This window comes from Perca flavescens, chromosome 23, assembly GCF_004354835.1.
Source record: "Perca flavescens isolate YP-PL-M2 chromosome 23, PFLA_1.0, whole genome shotgun sequence".
Classification (NCBI taxonomy): Eukaryota; Metazoa; Chordata; class Actinopteri; order Perciformes; family Percidae; genus Perca; species Perca flavescens.
The window spans coordinates 20,308,459-20,327,636 of NC_041353.1; the positions used below are offsets into that span (position 1 = coordinate 20,308,459).

The 19,178-nt window shown below is 41.3% G+C and overlaps 3 protein-coding genes and 1 long non-coding RNA gene across 8 annotated transcripts in view; 1 reads left to right on the top strand and 3 right to left on the bottom strand.

The window, feature by feature from the left end:
- ptprz1b (protein tyrosine phosphatase receptor type Z1b) overlaps positions 1-3,548 on the bottom strand; it is a 75,498-nt gene extending 71,950 nt beyond the window's left edge. For all 3 annotated transcript variants that reach the window (XR_003691618.1, XM_028570282.1, XM_028570281.1), the window contains exon 1: positions 3,472-3,548. Coding sequence is in view for 2 of the 3 variants with exons in the window: in XM_028570282.1 (XP_028426083.1) it covers positions 3,472-3,535 (64 nt within the window). In the remaining variant the exon portion in view is untranslated. The remainder of the gene's footprint in view (positions 1-3,471) is intronic.
- A 6,608-nt stretch (positions 3,549-10,156) lies between these two features.
- Positions 10,157-12,948, bottom strand: LOC114549934 (uncharacterized). Its single transcript, XR_003691619.1, has 3 exons — positions 12,727-12,948; positions 11,194-11,313; positions 10,157-10,245 (listed from the first exon to the last, which is right to left on the bottom strand). It is a non-coding gene; the product is annotated as an uncharacterized LOC114549934 (long non-coding RNA).
- Positions 12,888-15,160, top strand: coa6 (cytochrome c oxidase assembly factor 6). 2 transcript variants are annotated; one of them, XM_028570284.1, is made up of 3 exons: positions 12,888-13,049; positions 13,655-13,810; positions 14,062-15,160. In XM_028570284.1, exons 1-3 carry the CDS (start codon positions 12,891-12,893, stop codon positions 14,158-14,160), a joined length of 414 nt encoding a protein of 137 aa, XP_028426085.1. In that variant the 5' UTR covers positions 12,888-12,890; the 3' UTR covers positions 14,161-15,160. The 2 variants fall into 2 exon arrangements, with proteins under 2 accessions (XP_028426085.1, XP_028426086.1); XM_028570285.1 differs by having other exon boundaries at positions 12,928-13,196.
- A 2,221-nt stretch (positions 15,161-17,381) lies between these two features.
- The window catches only part of slc13a4 (solute carrier family 13 member 4), a 34,243-nt gene continuing 32,446 nt past the window's right edge, over positions 17,382-19,178 (bottom strand). For both annotated transcript variants that reach the window (XM_028570601.1, XM_028570600.1), the window contains exons 15-16: positions 18,769-18,906; positions 17,382-18,554 (exon numbers count right to left, since the gene is read on the bottom strand). In XM_028570601.1, coding sequence (XP_028426402.1) covers positions 18,417-18,554; positions 18,769-18,906 — 276 coding nt within the window. In that variant the 3' untranslated portion in view covers positions 17,382-18,416. The remainder of the gene's footprint in view (positions 18,555-18,768; positions 18,907-19,178) is intronic.

Genomic DNA, 19,178 nt, shown 5'->3' on the forward strand with positions numbered 1-19,178 from the left:
AAGGAAAGTATTTTTCCTCTCTCTATGTATCTAAACAGCACATTTAACCCAAACATTTAAATCGATAATGAACCAACTTGCGTCAGATGGTTGCGTACAGTAGATAGGCAAAGTGAATTAAAGAGCACCACTGCTGCAACTTCAGAGTAGGGCTGGGCAATATATCGATGAATAGCGATACTGAGAGACTAGATATCGTCTTACATTTTTAGATTTTTTCGAAGTGTTGTCTTTTTCTAGTTTTATAGGCTGCATTCCAGACTGTTCTAGCTTTTCTATTATTTGCCTTTAACCACTTAGTCATTTTATCTACTTTATTACTTGGGATTATTTCTAAAAAGAAAAAAAAATCTCATTGGGGAAATATTTTGTGAAAGCATCACTTGTCAACCCTACAATAACACCGCAATATCGGCATCGAGGTATTTGGTCAAAACATATCGTTTTTTAAAAGATAATTTTTGGGGGGCTTTTTTTCCCCTTTATTTCAGAGTGGGAGAGAGATGGGGGGATGACACGCATCAAAGGGCCGCAGGTCGTATTCGAACCAAGGCCGCTGCAAGGGCCTCAGCCTACACGGGGCGCACGCTCTTACTGGGTGAGCTAGAGGCCTCCCCAGCATAGCCAAACTCTGACTCTGCAAAAAGCATTTCTCAAAAGAGCATCAAGATGTCTGGAGAGAAGAAAAACGGAGACCTTTACTAATCTACCAGGAAACGAACTCAGCCAGTTGGGGATCACTGGATTTCTTAGGATGTCCGGTTCATAAAGGAACAGCTGTTTCCACTGGTGACTGCAGGTGGAGGAAGGAGTTAAAGGCCACTGGCATTTATGGGCAATGGGATCTTAATTCTCTGAAATGAGAGCAGTAGCAATGGCACTGCCGTGATCAGAAACAACCAATCAAAAGTGACGGGAGGTTTAAGGAATGACTCACTCACCCCCATCTATCTCCATTTGTCTTTTTCTGCACCGAGTTAGATCAAATAAAGATGACTCATGGGCTCATCTGATTTAATCTGATCACACAAAATCTCATCAAACAGGAGCACGCAGTTTTGTAGTCGTGACAAGAAAACATTTGGAAACCTCTGATCTCGGCTTCCAGAATTGAACGCCATGACATTCATCTCCTGCCCTTTCCTGGAACAAACAAACCATGAAATAAAAACAATGACATAACCTTGTTAAAATTCAATTTGAAATGTTTTAGAATGCTATTTGACTTGATCAAAAGGTCAAAGCTCTACTGAAAGCCCGAGACACACAGAGCAAGTTTCGGTGAACTATTTTAGTACAATATGAGATCCTATTCTCAACAAGCGGAACATGACAGTCTGGCTTTGAATTTCTGGAGAAACCAGACCCACGCAACGTGTTCGTCCAATCAGCTGCCGGTTTTCATTTTTGGGCAACAATACAGATTAGCGCCGCCTGCTGTTATGGAGACGCATTACGTCTCGTCTCTTCGGTGTGTTCCGGAGCACTTTTTGACCAACTCGGAGAGACTGATCAGGGTCGGCTGTCTGGTCGGTGTGTCTGGACCTGAAGATGAATGAATGCAAACTACCAAATCTGCAACAAGTCCTCCCAACCATACGATGATATAGGTCGTTTATTCCTACCCAATAATACGACCCAAAGGAGCGTTTTATAAATTAGCGCCCCTAGCGGTGGCAGGAATTGCGACCCACAGGAGCGTTTTCCGTCCTCATATCTAAACCAGAGAACGTAACCGTCCCGGTTTTAAACACATTGTTAAAGTTGTCAAACGATCACAGTTTGGTTAGGTTTAGGCACAAATGATGAGCTCATAAGGAGCAAGATTCCAGATCGGCCCATCTGAGCTTTCATTTTCTCAAAGGCAGGCTGGGGGAACGCATATTTAAAAACCTCATAAAGTGACATTTTCTTCTTCTTTTTTTCCTCTTAGGACAAACTATGTAATGGCGTCACTGTTTCGGAACTACCTCAAACACATCTTTGGTATGTGTATGCTGCAAAGTCTTCTTACTCATTGGTCGACAAATTCACAGGTATACCTGTAATCCGCTAATGTTGGCCAATATATCAGCCCTGCCGAGTTATTGGTCAAGCTCTACTCTGCTATTCCACTGTATGTCCCACTTTAAACGACAGCACTTTGATTTGTCGTATAAATTTCATGGCATATGTTTGTATCTTTTAACCAAGAGCATTAAGTTAAGATTCAAATGGGTATAGAAAAATATGCTTCAAGCGGCACTAAAAAAAAAAAAAAAAAAAAAAAAAAAAGGTCCAATTTTTTACCTCAAACTTGATGATTCAAATGCCACTGCTCTGATTTTTAACTACATTTGAAGCAATTATGTACTGTATGTTCTCTGCTACCAGTCTGGTTTTGATACAACTTGAAAGTGATGATTCATCTCGTTACTGACTGGAGAACATGATTATTTGGCTTTTCACTTTTTTGGAGATAAGAACACTCACAGAATGTATAGCATTTTTTCTTCTATTTTTTAAAATCTTACTTCCGCACTTGTTAGTGAAACCAGCACCAAGTCCTACTCTCAGATATCTTTACCAAAGAGGATCTGTGCTTTGACAGCTGCGCTGACTCATATCTTGATTGACTATGTTTTTTAACAAACTATGAGTTTATGTATTTACTCTCTAAACATGCAGCCAACTTGGCTTGTAAAAAAATCAATCAGGTGATTCCTGTAAAGTTTTCAACATGTGGTAGGCCTATACAGATGCCATATTGGACTTCCCATACACAAGGAGAGATATAGTAATAATCAGCATCCCACTGAAGAAAAAAAATAATAATTTACGATCCATGCAGTCTTAAAAAAAAGTGACAGTAACCTTTGGAATGTGTCTTAAAAATATCATAGAGGAGTTATAAAAATGTGTTTTATCAACCCAAGCCAGGTTTCTAAAAGAAACGAGCAGCTGTGAAGGCAACATTTGGACTTCCATATGCAATAAGCTCAACAGAAGTTGTGGCAGCAGTTTCTTCAAATCCAGTATTCACGAAAGACAACAGAAAACGCAGAGCGTCGTCACACTAGACAGCGTCACATTTCATTTATACTTCAACTTGCTTTGTGTTTGGGGAAAACGGCTCAACGCGTTCAAAAGCAGGACAGGAAGAATCCCTGCATGCAGCCTATATGTACTGCAGAGGAATCACTTGAAACTCAACTGGAGTGGACAGGATTATTTAGCGGTAACCTGTAATTGTAGGAACACATTTCCACGTCGGAAAACGTACGCCTCGAAAAAATGACATCTACGTGTAGAATGAATCTCTCTTTGCCGCGGATTGCACATTTTGAAACGGACTGAAGTGTGCAGGGAATATCCGAGGGAATAAAACAGGCGCACCGCTCAAATCTCTGACAGTTCAACACGTCCACAGCATCACTTGTCAGCCACCACAGTCCATTCAATCCCGATTTGTCTCCTTTTCCAGTTTCTTACCTATTTGGCTGAAAAGCAGCAGCTGGGAGATGAAAATATCGCTCCTGTGAACTGCCGTCTCCATGGTCTCCGCGAGAGAATTAAACGTTATAAAAAAAATAAAAAAAGAAGCAGAATGTGGGTTTATAAGGGACAGACGGCGGGTCGCGTGCGTAAAAGATGCGCTACCAGGTCATCTTCCCTGCTCTGCTGCCTCTGTGAGGGGGCGGCAGGGCCAACTTCAAATGCTCCGATCGTTTTTGGCTCGGCTCGGCGTGGTTCGGCTCGGGTTTGGTTTGAGGGGTGCAGGCTCGCTGGCTGGCTGGCTGGCTGGCTGGCTGGTTGATAACGGACGCGCACTCACGTATATCGCAATAAGACACACGGGCTGTGTGTGCGCGCCGCCCACTGCCCTTAATGGAAATCACTGTATCACTCGTGTAATAGTCTTGTGGTATGACTACAGGGACATGGTGTGTGTGCTGCAGCTGCGATTTCGAGGCTTTTATCATCTGGCAGCAGCGTGAGGATCCTATGATATCCCTGGAGAGGTCTATCTCTGCAGTACCTGTGCTGCAAAACAAGGAGTTTGTAGCCAACTTGTCATACTTTAGGGCAGGGATCTTCAACAGGGGGTCCGGGACCCCTAGGGGGTCCTCAGAGTCAATGCATTGGGACCTCCAAATAATTGTTAATTTTTGAAAGATTTTTCGAAAATTAAAAAGGTCTTAACATGAATCCAACATATTATTAGCAAATATAAATCGCCACTGATTAATGGCCTATAGGTAAGGTAGTCACTAAGATAGCAACTGACAGATAAAGTTAATCCTAAGCATTTACGGTGTATTTTTAACATTAAAACATGATTTATAAAATAATGGCAACAATTATTAGGCTATTTTACTGTAATGGTTTAGTATTCTACGCAAAAAAAAGGTAGGCCTATGTATAAAGGCTTTAGGCCACCCTACACATTATTGTAGGCCCAGTTTAATATGCAACTTCATTTTAGACATCTGTAGTAGGGGGTCCCTGCTCAATCTCTCTTTCAGTTAAGGGGTCCTTGGCTTAAAAAACGTTGAAGACCCCTGCTTTAGGGTATTGGGAGAATATAAAGCAATGTTGTAGGAAAAAAAATATGATATATGATGACAATGTGTGTCCATGCTTGGTCGTTTCACAACGTTATTACAGTGTCACTGTAATGACAGCATAATATCTCCATACAGTATAATGTTTTAGCAGATTGGTGTGTCATTGCATATATATTCCTGTAGGACAGAAATTGTATTTTGGGTGGGTCAGTACAAAAGTGAGTGGGCCATCTTTTTTCCAGAAGAAAAAGGGACTTTTAAAACTTAGAAGTAGAAAATAAAGAACAAACAAAGATAAACAATTTTACTTTGAAACATTCTGCATTACAAAGGCAATAACAGCAAAACACTGTCTATACAACCATGCTCAACCAAGAGAGCTCAGTCTATACAAAAGGTGGCGCCCAGGTCCATTACTGGCTACGCAACTGTACCGAATACCGTATGGAGTCCTTACAGGTAAGACAACTGTGACATCATAGTCAGGTTAGGGCTGGGCGATAGGGAGAAAAATCAGATATTATGATATTCTTGACCAAATACCTCGATATCGATATTGCGGCGATATTCTAGGGTTGACAATTGGTGCTTTAACAAAATATCTTCACACTTAGATTTTAGATAAATAATCATCAGTAATGTGGACATAATGTCTAAGTGGGTAAAGGCAAATAATAGAACATCTAGAACAGTCTGGTAAGTTCAGAAAAGTACATCACTTTACTCTAATGCAGCCTTTAAAACCAGGAAAAGACACCACCACTTAAATCTAAGACGATCTCTAGTCTCATATCACGATATCGATATAGTATCGATATATTGCCCAGCCCTAAGTCAGGTCACTTAAAATGTCTGTTAAATACCACACAGAGTCTCTCTCTCTTGGACTATCATGGTGACTCTCACTCCTCACATAGCAAAACTCACAAAGTTTTTAAGATTTTGTATAAAGCAGTGAAACAAAACAAGAATGTGCATCCAACCAAGCCAGGACTGTCCCACAGCCGAATCAGCGTGCGTGTGTGTATGTGTGTGTGTGTATTTGGTGGGGAGATTTGGCACTTGCTGGACTACGCGATTCCCATGAAGTACACAATGGCATAGTGCTGAGTGTGTGAGTGTCTTGTGAAAAGGAATGAGTGTAGTTCCGCAAGCAACAGGCTTCAGTGGTGCAATAACACACACAGTTGTGTGAGCCTGTACATGTTTGTGAGCGCGAGACAGGCTTCAGTCACACAATAACATGCTGCTCTCGTTACTCTGTGTGCATTCATTAGCATAAATTAACAGAGATAATCCTCTTTAATTCAGGCGGGAGCCTTGTCTCACTTGTTGGACCAACATTTTTTCGGATGCTTGTAACAATATCCTTTCTGCCTCTGTGCTTCCGGGATATAAGCCTGTGTGCGTGTGCACGTGTATGTGTGTGTGCATGTGTCCGTGTGTCTGTGAGAAAGGGAGAGTTGCTTGTGGAATAACATGTTGATTGTAGCATCAGTCTGCGTAATTACAGACAAAAATAGAGAGAATAGAGCAAAAAAAAAAAAAAAGAATGCTATTGGGGGGAAAAGCTCTCTTATTGAGGCTTATATAACAAACACACACAGAGACACAACACACTTTCACACACAGCCGGTTTTGAGCTTAAGCCGAATGACACAACATGAGAGTAAAAAGAAGGAAAACTGAAGCGACAAAACACGCGTGTTTCACACACACCGAGTTCCCGTCGGCCCTGACAGGTGTAAAGACACAAGCTGTGTGCTGCATGATCACAGCGTGCTGCCGCCTCCTGCAAAAATATCCTTTTTCAGATCCTGAAAAGCTGATTCGGGTTTCCACTGCGCACAGGCAGCTATGGATTATGGATTATGCGTTTGCTCTCTCTTTCCTCCCTCTGTCCGTGCGTTCGTACGGTGAGCGGAGCGAGGTCAAAAACTAAACCGGGGTTAATTCAGGTCGTCCACTGTAAAGTATTTGGCTCAGCTCTTTGTACCACGCCCCTGAGTAGATTTTCATGATGCTCTGAGAGATAAGATGCACATCTTAGCTTCAGTCCACCATTTCTGACGTGACACTTGTTGCTCTAAGGGCGGCAACTTGTCTAATAGTCTCGATAATATATATACCCAACCAGGCGTTTCGGGTTTAAGTTTGACAAAAATAAAAAGGATCACAATGAGTCCAAAACTGCAGTTGACGGCTTAAAGACGGTGCTACAATTCTATCTTCACTGAACCAGTATCCGTACCTGTCCTATGTTGTAGTACTCCTCTGGTCATGGGACCATGAACGCTACATTTCATGGCAATCGACCAACTTGACCAGCTTCAGACCCTGCTGCTAACAGGGCAAAAAAACAGAAAGGCTACACAACAATATAAACACAATTTTTATATATATATATATATATACATATAAATACACTTCACTAAAACTGTTTGCTGTCAAATCATTTCTTTCTCTAAAAGTTCCATTAAAGTCATCAGTAGACATTACAATAGTAGTTAAAGTAAAGAAGTGACAAAAATGTTCCATTAAAACGTTCCCCTCTTCGTTGCTGTATCCAACTAATGTTTCGATTATGTGCATGTGTGTGCCAGATCCCTGTTGCCATGACAGTGGATGCCGTATCCGAGTTGACAGTGATATTGACTTCCAGCAGTGGCGACTGGAGGTCAGTATCCTGCACACCACTGGGCTGACAAATACTGGTCGATGTGGTCACACTGTGTGTGTGTGTGTGTGTGTGTGTGTGTGTGTGTGTGTGTGTGTGTGTGTGTGTGTGTGTGTGTGTGTGTGTGTGTGTGTGTGTGTGTGTTGCTTGCTATGGAGCAACATAGCTCTGTGCGTGTGGCTTGTTAGTCCTGCACACGTATGGCGTTTAGGATATTAGTGTAGTTAATTAATGCCTATGTGCATTTGGGCGTGTGTAAATGCTGAGAACACTGGTCAGTGCAAACTCAATATACTGTATGCGAAAGTGGTGGGGGCTTCTGTCAGTTGATATGCATATTAGCATAAAAACGCTGTAGCCAAGGCTCCACTGTAAGCACTTCCTTGATTTTGTCTGTGTTTCTATTAATTAACATGCGGGTTGACCTATGAAAGAAAATGTTCCATTAGGGAGAATCTGCTCGATTTAGTGATCAATAAACCTTTATTGTTGTAGAGCCATTAAATCCCTAGCCAAGGAAAAAAAAAAAGGAATCAGAGGAAGACTCAAGACACGGAGAGTAATGTCATAGTTGTCATTTTTCATCGGCATCAGGCAGCCTCAGTAAACAGTAAGAGCCATCTGCCTGCATGTGTGAGTGTGTGTGTGTGTGTGTGTGTGTGTGTGTGTGTGTGTGTGTGCACATGTATGTTTGTGTGTGTGTTTTTAAAAGAGCAAGAGAGTGGGTCTTTAAGTGTTGTTTTGGCCTTTTTACAGACGATGTGTGTCTGACTGTGTCTGACATTTACCTTCCTGGCATACTAAAGGTTCCACCGCAGATCTTAAAGTAACATGACTCATCTGACACACTACTCACTGCTATTAAGAGGTTTTGCATTATCCATATGGACCATAATTTCTCTGATTACTGGACTCACATAAATTAAAGCCTCATGCCAGGGCAATTTTTCATTGTCACTTTTTCTTTTTCTTTTTAATTCTCTCTAGGGAAAATATTGCATCTTGCACTTATTAGCATACATTTAAACGTGGAAATGCAACAACTGTGTCTAGCACATAGAGGTAAATGGAAAAAATAGCAGAAATCTAGACGTTGAGATCATGTTCTGAATACTAATTCCCATTATCGTCTCATTAACCTTATTCCAATAAATCTGGTGAAAGTGTTCACATAACAGTTTCTATGAGTCGCTGCAAAATAAAGTAATATAAGAGACCCATAATGAGGGTAGAAAGAAAGAGCTTATGTGGATCAACCAGTGTATTCACAAAGAAGCTTCATGGAACATACCAGTGGTTTTGTCTGTTTTAGCTCATTTACTACAAATCTCATAACCCACTGGTTAACTTCAGTTCAATTGTAATACCACACGATAATGGGTGTAATGACCACCCACCCACCCACACACTCACACACACACACACCATGGTTCGACATTAACCATGGCCCAATGGCTATGTTACTCTGTGGCCACAGAATGAGACTGCAGTGAGAGAATACAAAGTTTTTGAATTCCAATAAATAATTATATATTTTCATTCTATTGAATTGCTTTTCATTTATGGAAGTGTCACAGTTAAGGAAGGCTGTGTTAAGTTGCGTCAAATTGCCTTTACTGTACTGTTTTCATATTAAATTTACATTTGCCCAAGGGGCCAGTGCTTAAAGATATTAGCATCTTTCCCTGCTGCGACACTATTGAATAGAAAGTTTGGTTTAGTTTGTGCATTTACACTACATACCAGCGGAGAGGGGTATGATGGTCAGAAAGCAGCCTTAACAACTGGAAACCAAAACCTGCAGCAGCCATTAGGGACAATAAGGACTCCAGTTAAAGGGAGGCAATTCAGCTGAGCCAAACTGTAAAGGTGTCCCATTCTTAATATACAGTAAGAAAGAGATAAAGGCAATTAACCTGACTGACTGGCTAAAATTCAACTAGTTTGGCCTAGAAGCCATGCGTACATGGAAGAGTCTATCATTTGTGCAAACATGTCTTTTATGTAATAACATAATATACCTTCACATCCTCTACAGATCCAGGCTATGCCTGACAACCCCTTGCAACTACTGTATACCTGGCTGTATACCCAACTGACTTGTGTCAAGTTCTGGCATCGTTCGTTTGACATCCTGGCTGAACTGACACAGACTGACAGATGACAGCAGGCTCATGAGCACTGCAGATCCTCTTTTGTCCATTAAGTAAGTGACATCAGCCTGCCAAGTTGCTTTTGTGTTGTGTGAATTGAGATGAACAAATTATTCTATGAAGAGGCCAACTGATCCATTAATGTTGTTTTTAATAATTCTGAGAAATGGCAGGTATGGAGGAAAGATCTGGCTCCAGGCTGTGATGGCTAGTTCTCTATAATCAGACAGGTACTCACACTGGAGCCGCTCATTTAAAAAATGAAAAGAATTTTTGTCACAGACGTGTTTTCCCGTTGGTAACAGTCACGATTACTGTGAATGGATAATACACGATACTGATGCAATCTAATTGCCCTCTTCACATTTCTAGTCCTCTCCACAAATGCTGCTCTTCCATCTCAGATAGCTGATGTAGACGATATTGCAGAGGGAAGAAGAGCTTTTAATAGTCTCAAAATGGCACTGTGGATCAGCTACCTCGCTAGTTTGCTTGAAATCCCCCATAAAAAAAAAAAAAAAATAATAAAAAAAAAAAAAAAAAAGAGAGTTTAAAACAGAATGGGAAAATTACTTCAACAGCTGTAATAGTCAAATGAGTGCCTCTCTTACACAGCATCTAAAACCAGCAACCTGTGAGAGCTATTTGGCGAGGAGAGCTTGTAAAACCCAACAGATTGATCCATTTTATAAGGTATATGTATCCTTTTTAAACATTTTATCACCATCATAATATCCTGTTAGTTTTTCTGAACACGTCATTAGCTAATCCTTCTGTGCCAATACCTCTGAAAATCTTGGTTTGGAGAGAAGAGCCATTCCTCAGCTGGAGTTACTGGCTCTGCATAGAACAGCCATTTCCAAGGTCACTGTGACACATCAATTAAATGATTTGCATGAGATCCTTGAGCAGATCAAGCCTCTGAAGTTCTGTTTCTGTGGGGCTAACAGTGCTACATGTAATATTATAGCAGAGCAAAACAAGACCGTAAACATAAGGCACATTGGTGGATGTGTGCATTCGAAACAGTTTCTGTAAAGGATGATTGTGTGCCTTAGCACTTGTATAGTGCAGTCCATATGTATAAACCAGGATTTCAGTTCATGTTAAAGCTAGATGAAGGCCAGGATGAAGGGTGATGTATATGTTGACCCCCCCCCCTTAAATAGTGTGTTAAATGGCATGCTATAATTCTGCTCACAAGCATCAAACTGTCCCATACATTAATATGATGACATAATCCTCAATGTCTGTTTAATCTATTTAGTCTCATAATAGTGTTAGACACAGTGTTAGATAGAGACTAACACTGTGTCTAACACTATTATGATGTGCATCCTGGTAGATTAGAGTACAACATAGCTGGGCTGTGGGTCCGTCTTTTAGGTTGTATTTTCTATCTAATGCTCAAAATGTGTCTTCAATGCCCATTGACAGAAGATATGGTCGACCAACTGTTAAAATTCAACCACTGCTGCTACTGACAATTTCAACCATTCCAACTTTCTTTTACCACCGGGTCTTTGACACAGTAGAAGTTTTCGGCGACTTCTACTTTCGACATGCTCCGGCTCCTTTTGAAGGAATTGTGTGTGCTCGTGGATCACATTTTTCAAAACATGTTTGGTCTTAAATCTCCAGACTAAAACAAAAACACTCCTTGACAGTTGAGGAAACAAAGTTGAAGTGAGGTCAGTAAATGGTGTGTGATATGAATAAGGAATGAAGTTCTGTCTTTGTAGCAGACACACTTGAGTCACACACACACACACACACACACACACACACACACACACACACACACACACACACTTACTTTCCAAAGAAGAGGGTGCATCAGAGTACTTTTTTTTTTATTCCCTTCAGTCCGCACAAAGTGAGATGGATTGCTGCTGGGAGCCATGGCAACCAATGGGGCTACTCTCCGTCACTATGGCTGAGAGAGGGAGAAAAGGAGAGAGGGAGTTAATCAACAACACTCATTTTCATTCTGCCTTCACTCACTACTAGGCACACACACACACACACACACACACACACACACACACACACACACAGAAACGTTATTGTACATCCACATAGCTCAGTAACAAACACTTGTTGTGCTTTGGAGGAAAAGAGGCTTCCAGGGAAGAAACAAACAGGTCTCCTGCTTGATTTGAATGGAACATGAATGCACACACAAACACACAAATCTAACTTTTAGCATAACGCTACTGCAAATACTCGGGGGATGAAAAGCGGAAATGTTTAATTTAATTCCCTCGCCTAACTTCATTGTTCTCTCGTTGACTTTGGCATCTCCATGTCAGTGGTTTTCTATTACATTTTGTATGGTTGTTTGTTATGTACTTTTTTATCTATGCCATGTTGTCTATTGAGGCTGCCTTGGTTGTAAAGCACTTTGTGTCAACTTATGTTATTTTAAATGTGCTATATAAATAAAGTTGACTTGACTACTGACTTATTTTACTCACTTTTAATTACTTCAAACTAGGACTTTACTGAATGGCCCGTTTCCGCTCTACTTCAAGCTGTGCAACTAATAATTAAAAAAACTAATAACGTTTATTCTAGATGTGAGTACAGTGATTGTTTGCCACATAGGTCTAGGGCAGGGGTGGCAAACCTGTGGCTCTTGAGCGGTATGCGGCTCTTTGCCTGCTCCCTTGAGGCTCTTACTGTGTGGCTAGGGGCTGTGTTATTGGTGGATTTTTTTTTTTTTTTTACTTTTTGAAACATTTCAGATAAGTTAAAAAAACAACAACATTTGAATGCATCTGCCAATACATTTGCCAATTATTTTAAAATAAAAAAATAATGCAGCACAATTTTTTATGGACAGATTCTGCAACCTGAGGGGGGGAAAAACGGCCACAGATCACCTTCCTCATTAACCCTTTCACTGCTGAATCCGATTGTTTGAAAGCCCCTCTAGTGACAAATGAGTGAAAGAGTCGCTTCAAGTGGCCACAACCGAGTACAACCAGACCTAACAAGGATTGTAGATAACAAAGACTGTCAGGTTTCCCACTGAGTCAATCTAAGTAAAAAAAAAAAAACTATGAAAACTGCTATGTATTATGACTGTCATTAGATCTGGAAGTCACTGTTCCTGTTGTAATGTGGACCTGCATGTGTTGCTGAACGGGTTGGCCAACCCTGGTCCAGTGTTTAAACTGTGACCCTTGATGAAACATGTTTGGACATTGGAAGTTATCTTACTACTGGCGACTGTTACAGTGGTAATGTTGAAAATGTCACGTTAGCACACGAGACACATCAGAAACTAAAACCATTAAGCTAAATAAGGATGCTACATTAGCTAATAAATCACTCGCTCTCTCACCTGTTGCCTCCTTTCAGTAGGCTTTATCACGGCAGCCTGAGGAAAACAAACAGTTGACGCCACACACCTTACATTAAAACGCCACGTTGTGTTTAAAGACCTCGTCTGGGAAAAAATGCTGGCTAATTTACCTTTACTTATTAAGCAATTTATATTCTCAAACAATGTTTAAAAAAAAAAAAAAATTCCAAACATGTCACTTGAGTTGGAATTCCTTACCGAACTGCGCCATCCCCTGGTACGTTTCATCAATCACGCCTGGACGTCATCACGGCGCGACAGGGAAGTGCAGCTACTACGCGCCGCGCGCCCTTCACCTTACAGTCAGTACAGTACCTGGACACCCTTACAAAAGTCTTGCGTTTGTAGTTTAGTAACAGCATTGCTCTGATTTCTGGTTTTTAATGAAGTGACAGAAACTAACACCAGCAGTGGTTGGGACATTTTTGGAGGTTATAGCGTTTAATTCGGTGAGTGGCAGTTGAGTTTATACAAGCGAACTCTGCTAGCTAACGTTACTGTCAGCTCACATTTGTGTTTGCCGAGTGACAGTTGAAAGGGATTTATAAGCTTATTTATGTGTAGTCCTATATCAAACTGGTGTCATGTAGGCCTGTGTTAGATTTAGATATTGAGGCTAATGGAAGGATGTAAATTCACAGCATACGTGCTGTCTACCTAAAGATATCATATGTGAGGATAAACAGTAAACTCATATAGGATAAAGTAGCAGAAGTATACAGTAATGAAGGGACTATGGTGTGATATGTCAAAGCATAGGTTGATGCGTTTTTAGTGTAGACTACTTCATTGTTCATAATGTCTTTTTTCTTCTTCTTCTCTTTAGCTGTTCAGCCTTCACGTAGCAAGAGCTACATTAATTCCTGTTAACTTACCCAGCCTTTACTTTTTCTTTCATCTTTCCCAGGATCAGGCAGCGATGGCGGCTCCAAACTCTGCAGAAAGGAAGGCCTGCTGGGATGCCAGGGACCAGCTATGGAAATGTCTGGATGACAATGGTGACAAAGCTGCCTCCTGCCAGAAGTTCCAGAGCGAGTTTGAGGCAAATTGCCCCGCTCAGTGGGTAAACCATCCCTTCTTTTTTTATCTTTTTGATATCTGAGTTCTGTATATAATTTACACCGTGATGTGTATAAGATGAACAGTATTTCCAAATCACAATATCATTCTTCCTGAAAGGTATACTTTTTTAAGTTAGAATAACCCTACATTTTTTACCATTCAAGCGAGCACACTTCACTCAGGTGAAAGCTGTGTGTAGCCTGAATGAAATACTGCAGGATCGTTGCTCATCTTTCCCATTTTCCCTGGCAGGTGAAATATTTCACCAAGAGGAGAGACTTCCTGAAATACAAAGAGAAGATGCAGACAGAAGGATTCATGCCTGCTGAAGGCCCCCAGCAACCTTCCTAACCACTGGACGGCACACTGACTTTCAGCCTTATTCAGACCACGGCCAGAGGGGCAGGACTTTATTATGGACCTGAACATCACCTTTTATCATTATTTATTTGTACAGAGATAAAAGCTACACACATTAGCAGCTCCAAGCGGCAACATGAGCGACCTGTTTGGGCTTATTTGAGCTTCCCTCCTCAGAAATCTGTGACGTCAGCTCATTTTAACCAACCCTGCTGAAAGAGAGAGAGAGAGAGAGAGAGAGAGAGAGAGAGAGGAAAAAGATCCACGGATAGTGATTCCAGTTTTCTCCGTTGGATTTCACCTAGTCTGACTTAACCGGATGTAGACCGTTGGGATAAAGCCTGCCATTGGCTGCCTATCTCAGCTGTTTTTCTCCTCCTCTTCCACTATCTGTTTTGTAAGGGCACCGTCGCTGCATTCGGGGCTTAGCAATGCCAAAGATGATTGTAATTGGTTTAAAGAAATCCAAACCATCCAGAGCGTTTTGTCCCCTATCGCAGAATGTTAACTCGTGCAGCGAGATGTTTCTCCAGCGCTGTGGTGACAGGTCTGGGCAATGCGAGACTAGATTTTGACCTGGAAATGACATGTAAATGTCCCTGTGGAGCTTTACTAATGTCACTTGGAATAGTTGTGATCAGTGCAACGCTTACACAGACGCAGTACATGCACACACTGGGTCTTATGTCTCATTCTAACACTGTTCATGAGGGATTTTCAGTGAAAGCATCACCTCCTTTCCATCCGTTAGCAGCCGCGACATTCTGTGTGCAGAACACGGGGTAAAGTTCTACATCTGCGTGAAGTTTGGGTTGAAGTCACAAGTCTTGATCAATTCAATTATGCCAGTGTGATTTACAAATAAATGCCGATCTTTAGCGATTGCTGCTACTTAGCGTTTTAATTCTGGGACAGTGCCTCATTAGGTTAAATCTTAAGTGTGTCTGACTTGTGGTGTTTTATGTAAATAAAAAAGAATACATACATACAATAGTGGTTTTATTGTTGTGCATGTACAATGTATCAATCTAACTCATGAGACATTAAGGTACAACACATAATTTAGGAATATAACAGCTCATTTTGAAACAGGCTTTATATTACAAATCTATATGTATTTACAAAAGGAGTGTGGACCCTGCGTCAAAGCCCATCACGCTGTAGGAAACCTTCAGTACAACCAAATACATTACAAAATAAAAGCGTAGGCTTTTGATTCTGCCCACACTAGGAACTAAACTTGTAATGAATTGATATAAAAAAGAATAAAAGCCACAAATTGCATTTAAAATTAGAGTAAAAATATAAAGCAATTTGTTTTTGCACAGTACGGTTAAAAACACTACAGTTAATGTGCAAACAGTTCCACCACCAGGCGGCAGATATTGTGATTGGACAGTTGATTGAACAAACTATTGTAACCATACAACCCTGTGCTACCTCGCTCCTCCCTCTTCTTTAAAGAGCCTGGGATGCTGCATTCAACAAGAACTTTGCAGCGTCCCGAATAAATTTCTTTTTTTGCGTTAACGTGCCAGGTGAAATGTCACACCTCCTGGGCGACGACAAAGACAGACCCAACATGGTCATCCTGTCGCTTACCGTGCTAATGTAACAAATTTCATTAAATATACACATTTTTGTGATAATTACAGGCGCTATTGATTCTTGATGAAGGGGTTTTCTACCTGCTTACTAAAAGAGACTTTCATTTTCAAGATTATATTGGCATAACTCGGGACCTTAGCTAGTCAAAATCTCAGATTTGATCACTTCATAATCTTATAATGAAGTTTTCACCAAAAAAACAAAGCAAGAAATTAAGGGGAGCGCAGTTAAATCCAAATCAAAAGCAATGGCAAGAGTGTGTCTGACATCTCAGGTCTCTATCTGCGAGATATGGAGGTTAGCATCAAATACACGGTGATATGATTAGTCACCCAACCCGGCACTCTTCTATACCTTAAATACAGTACAGCTTACATTCTTAATATTGTAAGGGTATCAAGTAAAAGCATATATGTCTGAGAAATAGCACAGTAAAAGGCAATTAGACTACTGCTTTCAAAAATGAGGATGACCGAGATTACAGCAAGGCATTAACACTGTCAGGGTTGGAGGTTTGATTCCCTACAAGAGACAGTCCATCTAAAAGTGTAGTATAACAGGCAATGTTATGGTAGAGGCACTAGTGGTACTGCACGGTGCTTATTCCTTGTTCACAGTATGACGGGGCACAAAATCAGCTTCAGAAACTTTGGTAAAGACATCAGCGTGATTTATGCTTCTGCGTTAAATCCACGGCATGGCTACGTACGTAGGTAAGTGGAGATACGGACCCTACGCCGTAGCCTGACGCGCACCTCTTGAAAAATGTAACTACACGTCGCAGCGACGCACGTTGCTCGGCCGCGGCTTGGTAGCGTTGCAGTCCCTCCCTCGCTCCGAAGCTAGTCGCCGTCACTCTCTCACTCGCTTTACCACACACTCCACACACACACATGCCCGCCCTGCTTTTCTCTTAAAGTGCTCATATTATGCTTTTCAGCTTTTTCCCTTTCATTTATTGTGTTATATATCTTTTTGTGCACGTTATAGGTTTACAAAGTGATACAAGCCCAAAGTCCACCCCAAAGGGACTTACCATCGCCAACAGAAAACACTGTTCACAAACTGCTCCAAACAGCTCTGTTGTAGTCCAGCCTTTACTTCAGAGACAAACGTGGTCACTTTGTAACACACGTTATAATGCTCGCCTAGCTGCTAGCGTGGCACTCCCTCATACTCTGCAACTGACTAGCTAGCAGTACTTACTGCGCGTGTGCAACTCCGAACAAAGATGGAACAGAAGTGAGATGTCTCACTCTGTAGCTAAAACAGAGAGCTCAACACACAGGGTGAAAAGAGGAGCTGCAGCAATGTGCAGTACAACAAATATATGGTGTTTTCTGAAAATTAAACCACATAAACCTATTCTGTCGTGCGGCAGACTGTTGCAGCCGCTCCTGATGTGTGTGTGTGTATTTTGTGTGTTTTAAGTTAGTTTTTTGGTCTTTAAGTTACTCTGTATGCGTGCTGTGTGTCTGATATTTTTGCTGCTGCAACATCATTATTTCCCATTTTTTTGGGATCAATAAAAAAAATCTAATGTAATCTAATTAATCTAATCTAAATACAATTATGAACCTGAAAATGAGCATAATAGGAGCACTTTAAAGAGAGCGACGCACACACCAATGCACAAGTATAAATTTCAGGTCGCTTACGTAGGCTACGGCGAAAGCTCTGCGTGGAGCCTCCGCAGAACCATAAATCACACTTAAGAGGCCTAGATTTCTAAAGTAACGCAGGCAACCGCTAAGAACAATTACGGACAGTGTTGAAGCTTTCAATTTTTTGCTAAATATACAGTACACAAGCTTTTACCTCTTTAAAAACCAGATCATATCAGGAGATATAAGCATACATGATACTGGGTACATCTTAAAGGCTTGACAGCAAGTAGCTCTATGTATACAGTTCATTATCAGCCATAGAAGCCTCTTTTCACGCATTTATCATGCTAATAATACAGCAGCCCGCTGTCTCAAAATGTCAAACTCTCTCAGCAAACTTGTCATGTTGCATTGTATGTGGTCTGGTTAAAGAGCAATACATTTAACTGCAGCAGAAGTTCAGCAAGCACGCAGTAAAAAGAGGCTTACTTACAATGGTCTCAATCTAGATAGCAACTAATCCACACAACAAGGCATCATGATGTGGCTCTGAAATAAACTTATCATTGTTTCTATTATAAATCCCAACACAAAAAAACTAAAAAGCATTCTCCTGATCACCACAAATATGTTTGTAGCTTACAGTGATATCTTGAGTGATTCGGTGAAAATAGAATCTCCATCAAACTTTGTTAACAGAGATTTTTTTTAAAAAGTGTTTTGCCGGAGGTGAGAGCTCCACGCAGTGGCCACTTTAACAAAGGCATTCTGCATTCCTCGCAACGCCCTCTTGTGGCCAAGAAAATATAACTCTAAATATAACATCTAAGCAACAGGTCACGGTTTTTCGCTCTCTTTTTCTCCTCCTCCTTCTCTCCATCCTTCTTCAGGTCCAGTTTGAGTCGTCTAAGAAAGGACTGAACTCTGAGCAAGACCGTCCTCTCGACGTTATTTTCTTGTTGTCTTTCTTTACAGAAACAACGCCCCATCTCTTTCCGTCTTTCAGTGATTCACCCTCCACGCCAGCGGCGGTTATAAGCTCCCGGTGATGTTCCTGTCCACGGCCCAGGCCGGGAACTCGGTCAGGTTGAAGAGGGGAACCCCCCACGTGGTGATGGCCAACATCACCACCGCCACGCCGATCAGGTTCACTCCGAAGCCCGCTTTCACCTGGAGGAGAGGGAGAGGAAAAAATAAGATAAAAGCATTCATCTATTTGAAAAAATATATATATATCAGAATAGGGTTCAGCAAGAGTTAAGAATGAAGAATGTTCATCCTTCTGATTACATAAAACAACTTTGACACATTGTACTTTTGAGCCTTTTGTTGCAGGTGCAGAAAGAACATGTGACTGTGCGTGCGTGTGTGTGTGTGCGTGTACCATGTCGCTGATCTTCACGTGGCCGTAACTGAAGACAATGGCGTTGGGGGGGTTCCCTACTGGAAGCATGACCCCGAATGACACGCACATGGTGGACGGGATCAAAGTGTGGAGGGGGTTGATTTGCAGAGTCTCTGACTGGAAGGGGGGAAGTGAGGGAAGAAGGGAGTAAAGAGACAGAGAGAGACAGAGAGAGAATAAAGGAAGAAGAGACAGAAAGAAAGGGAAAGGAAGACAAAGATAGATGGAGAGATGGAGGGGTCAAAGGGTTAACGCGTGTTAAAAACCTGCCTTCTTAGGCCTATTAACATTCTCAGAACAAGGTGCAACCACACCTCCGGCTGACAAGTGTGATGAATTTGAGTCCTTCTACAACTTATTCAAAATGGCACCACAAGTGGGTGAGTTAG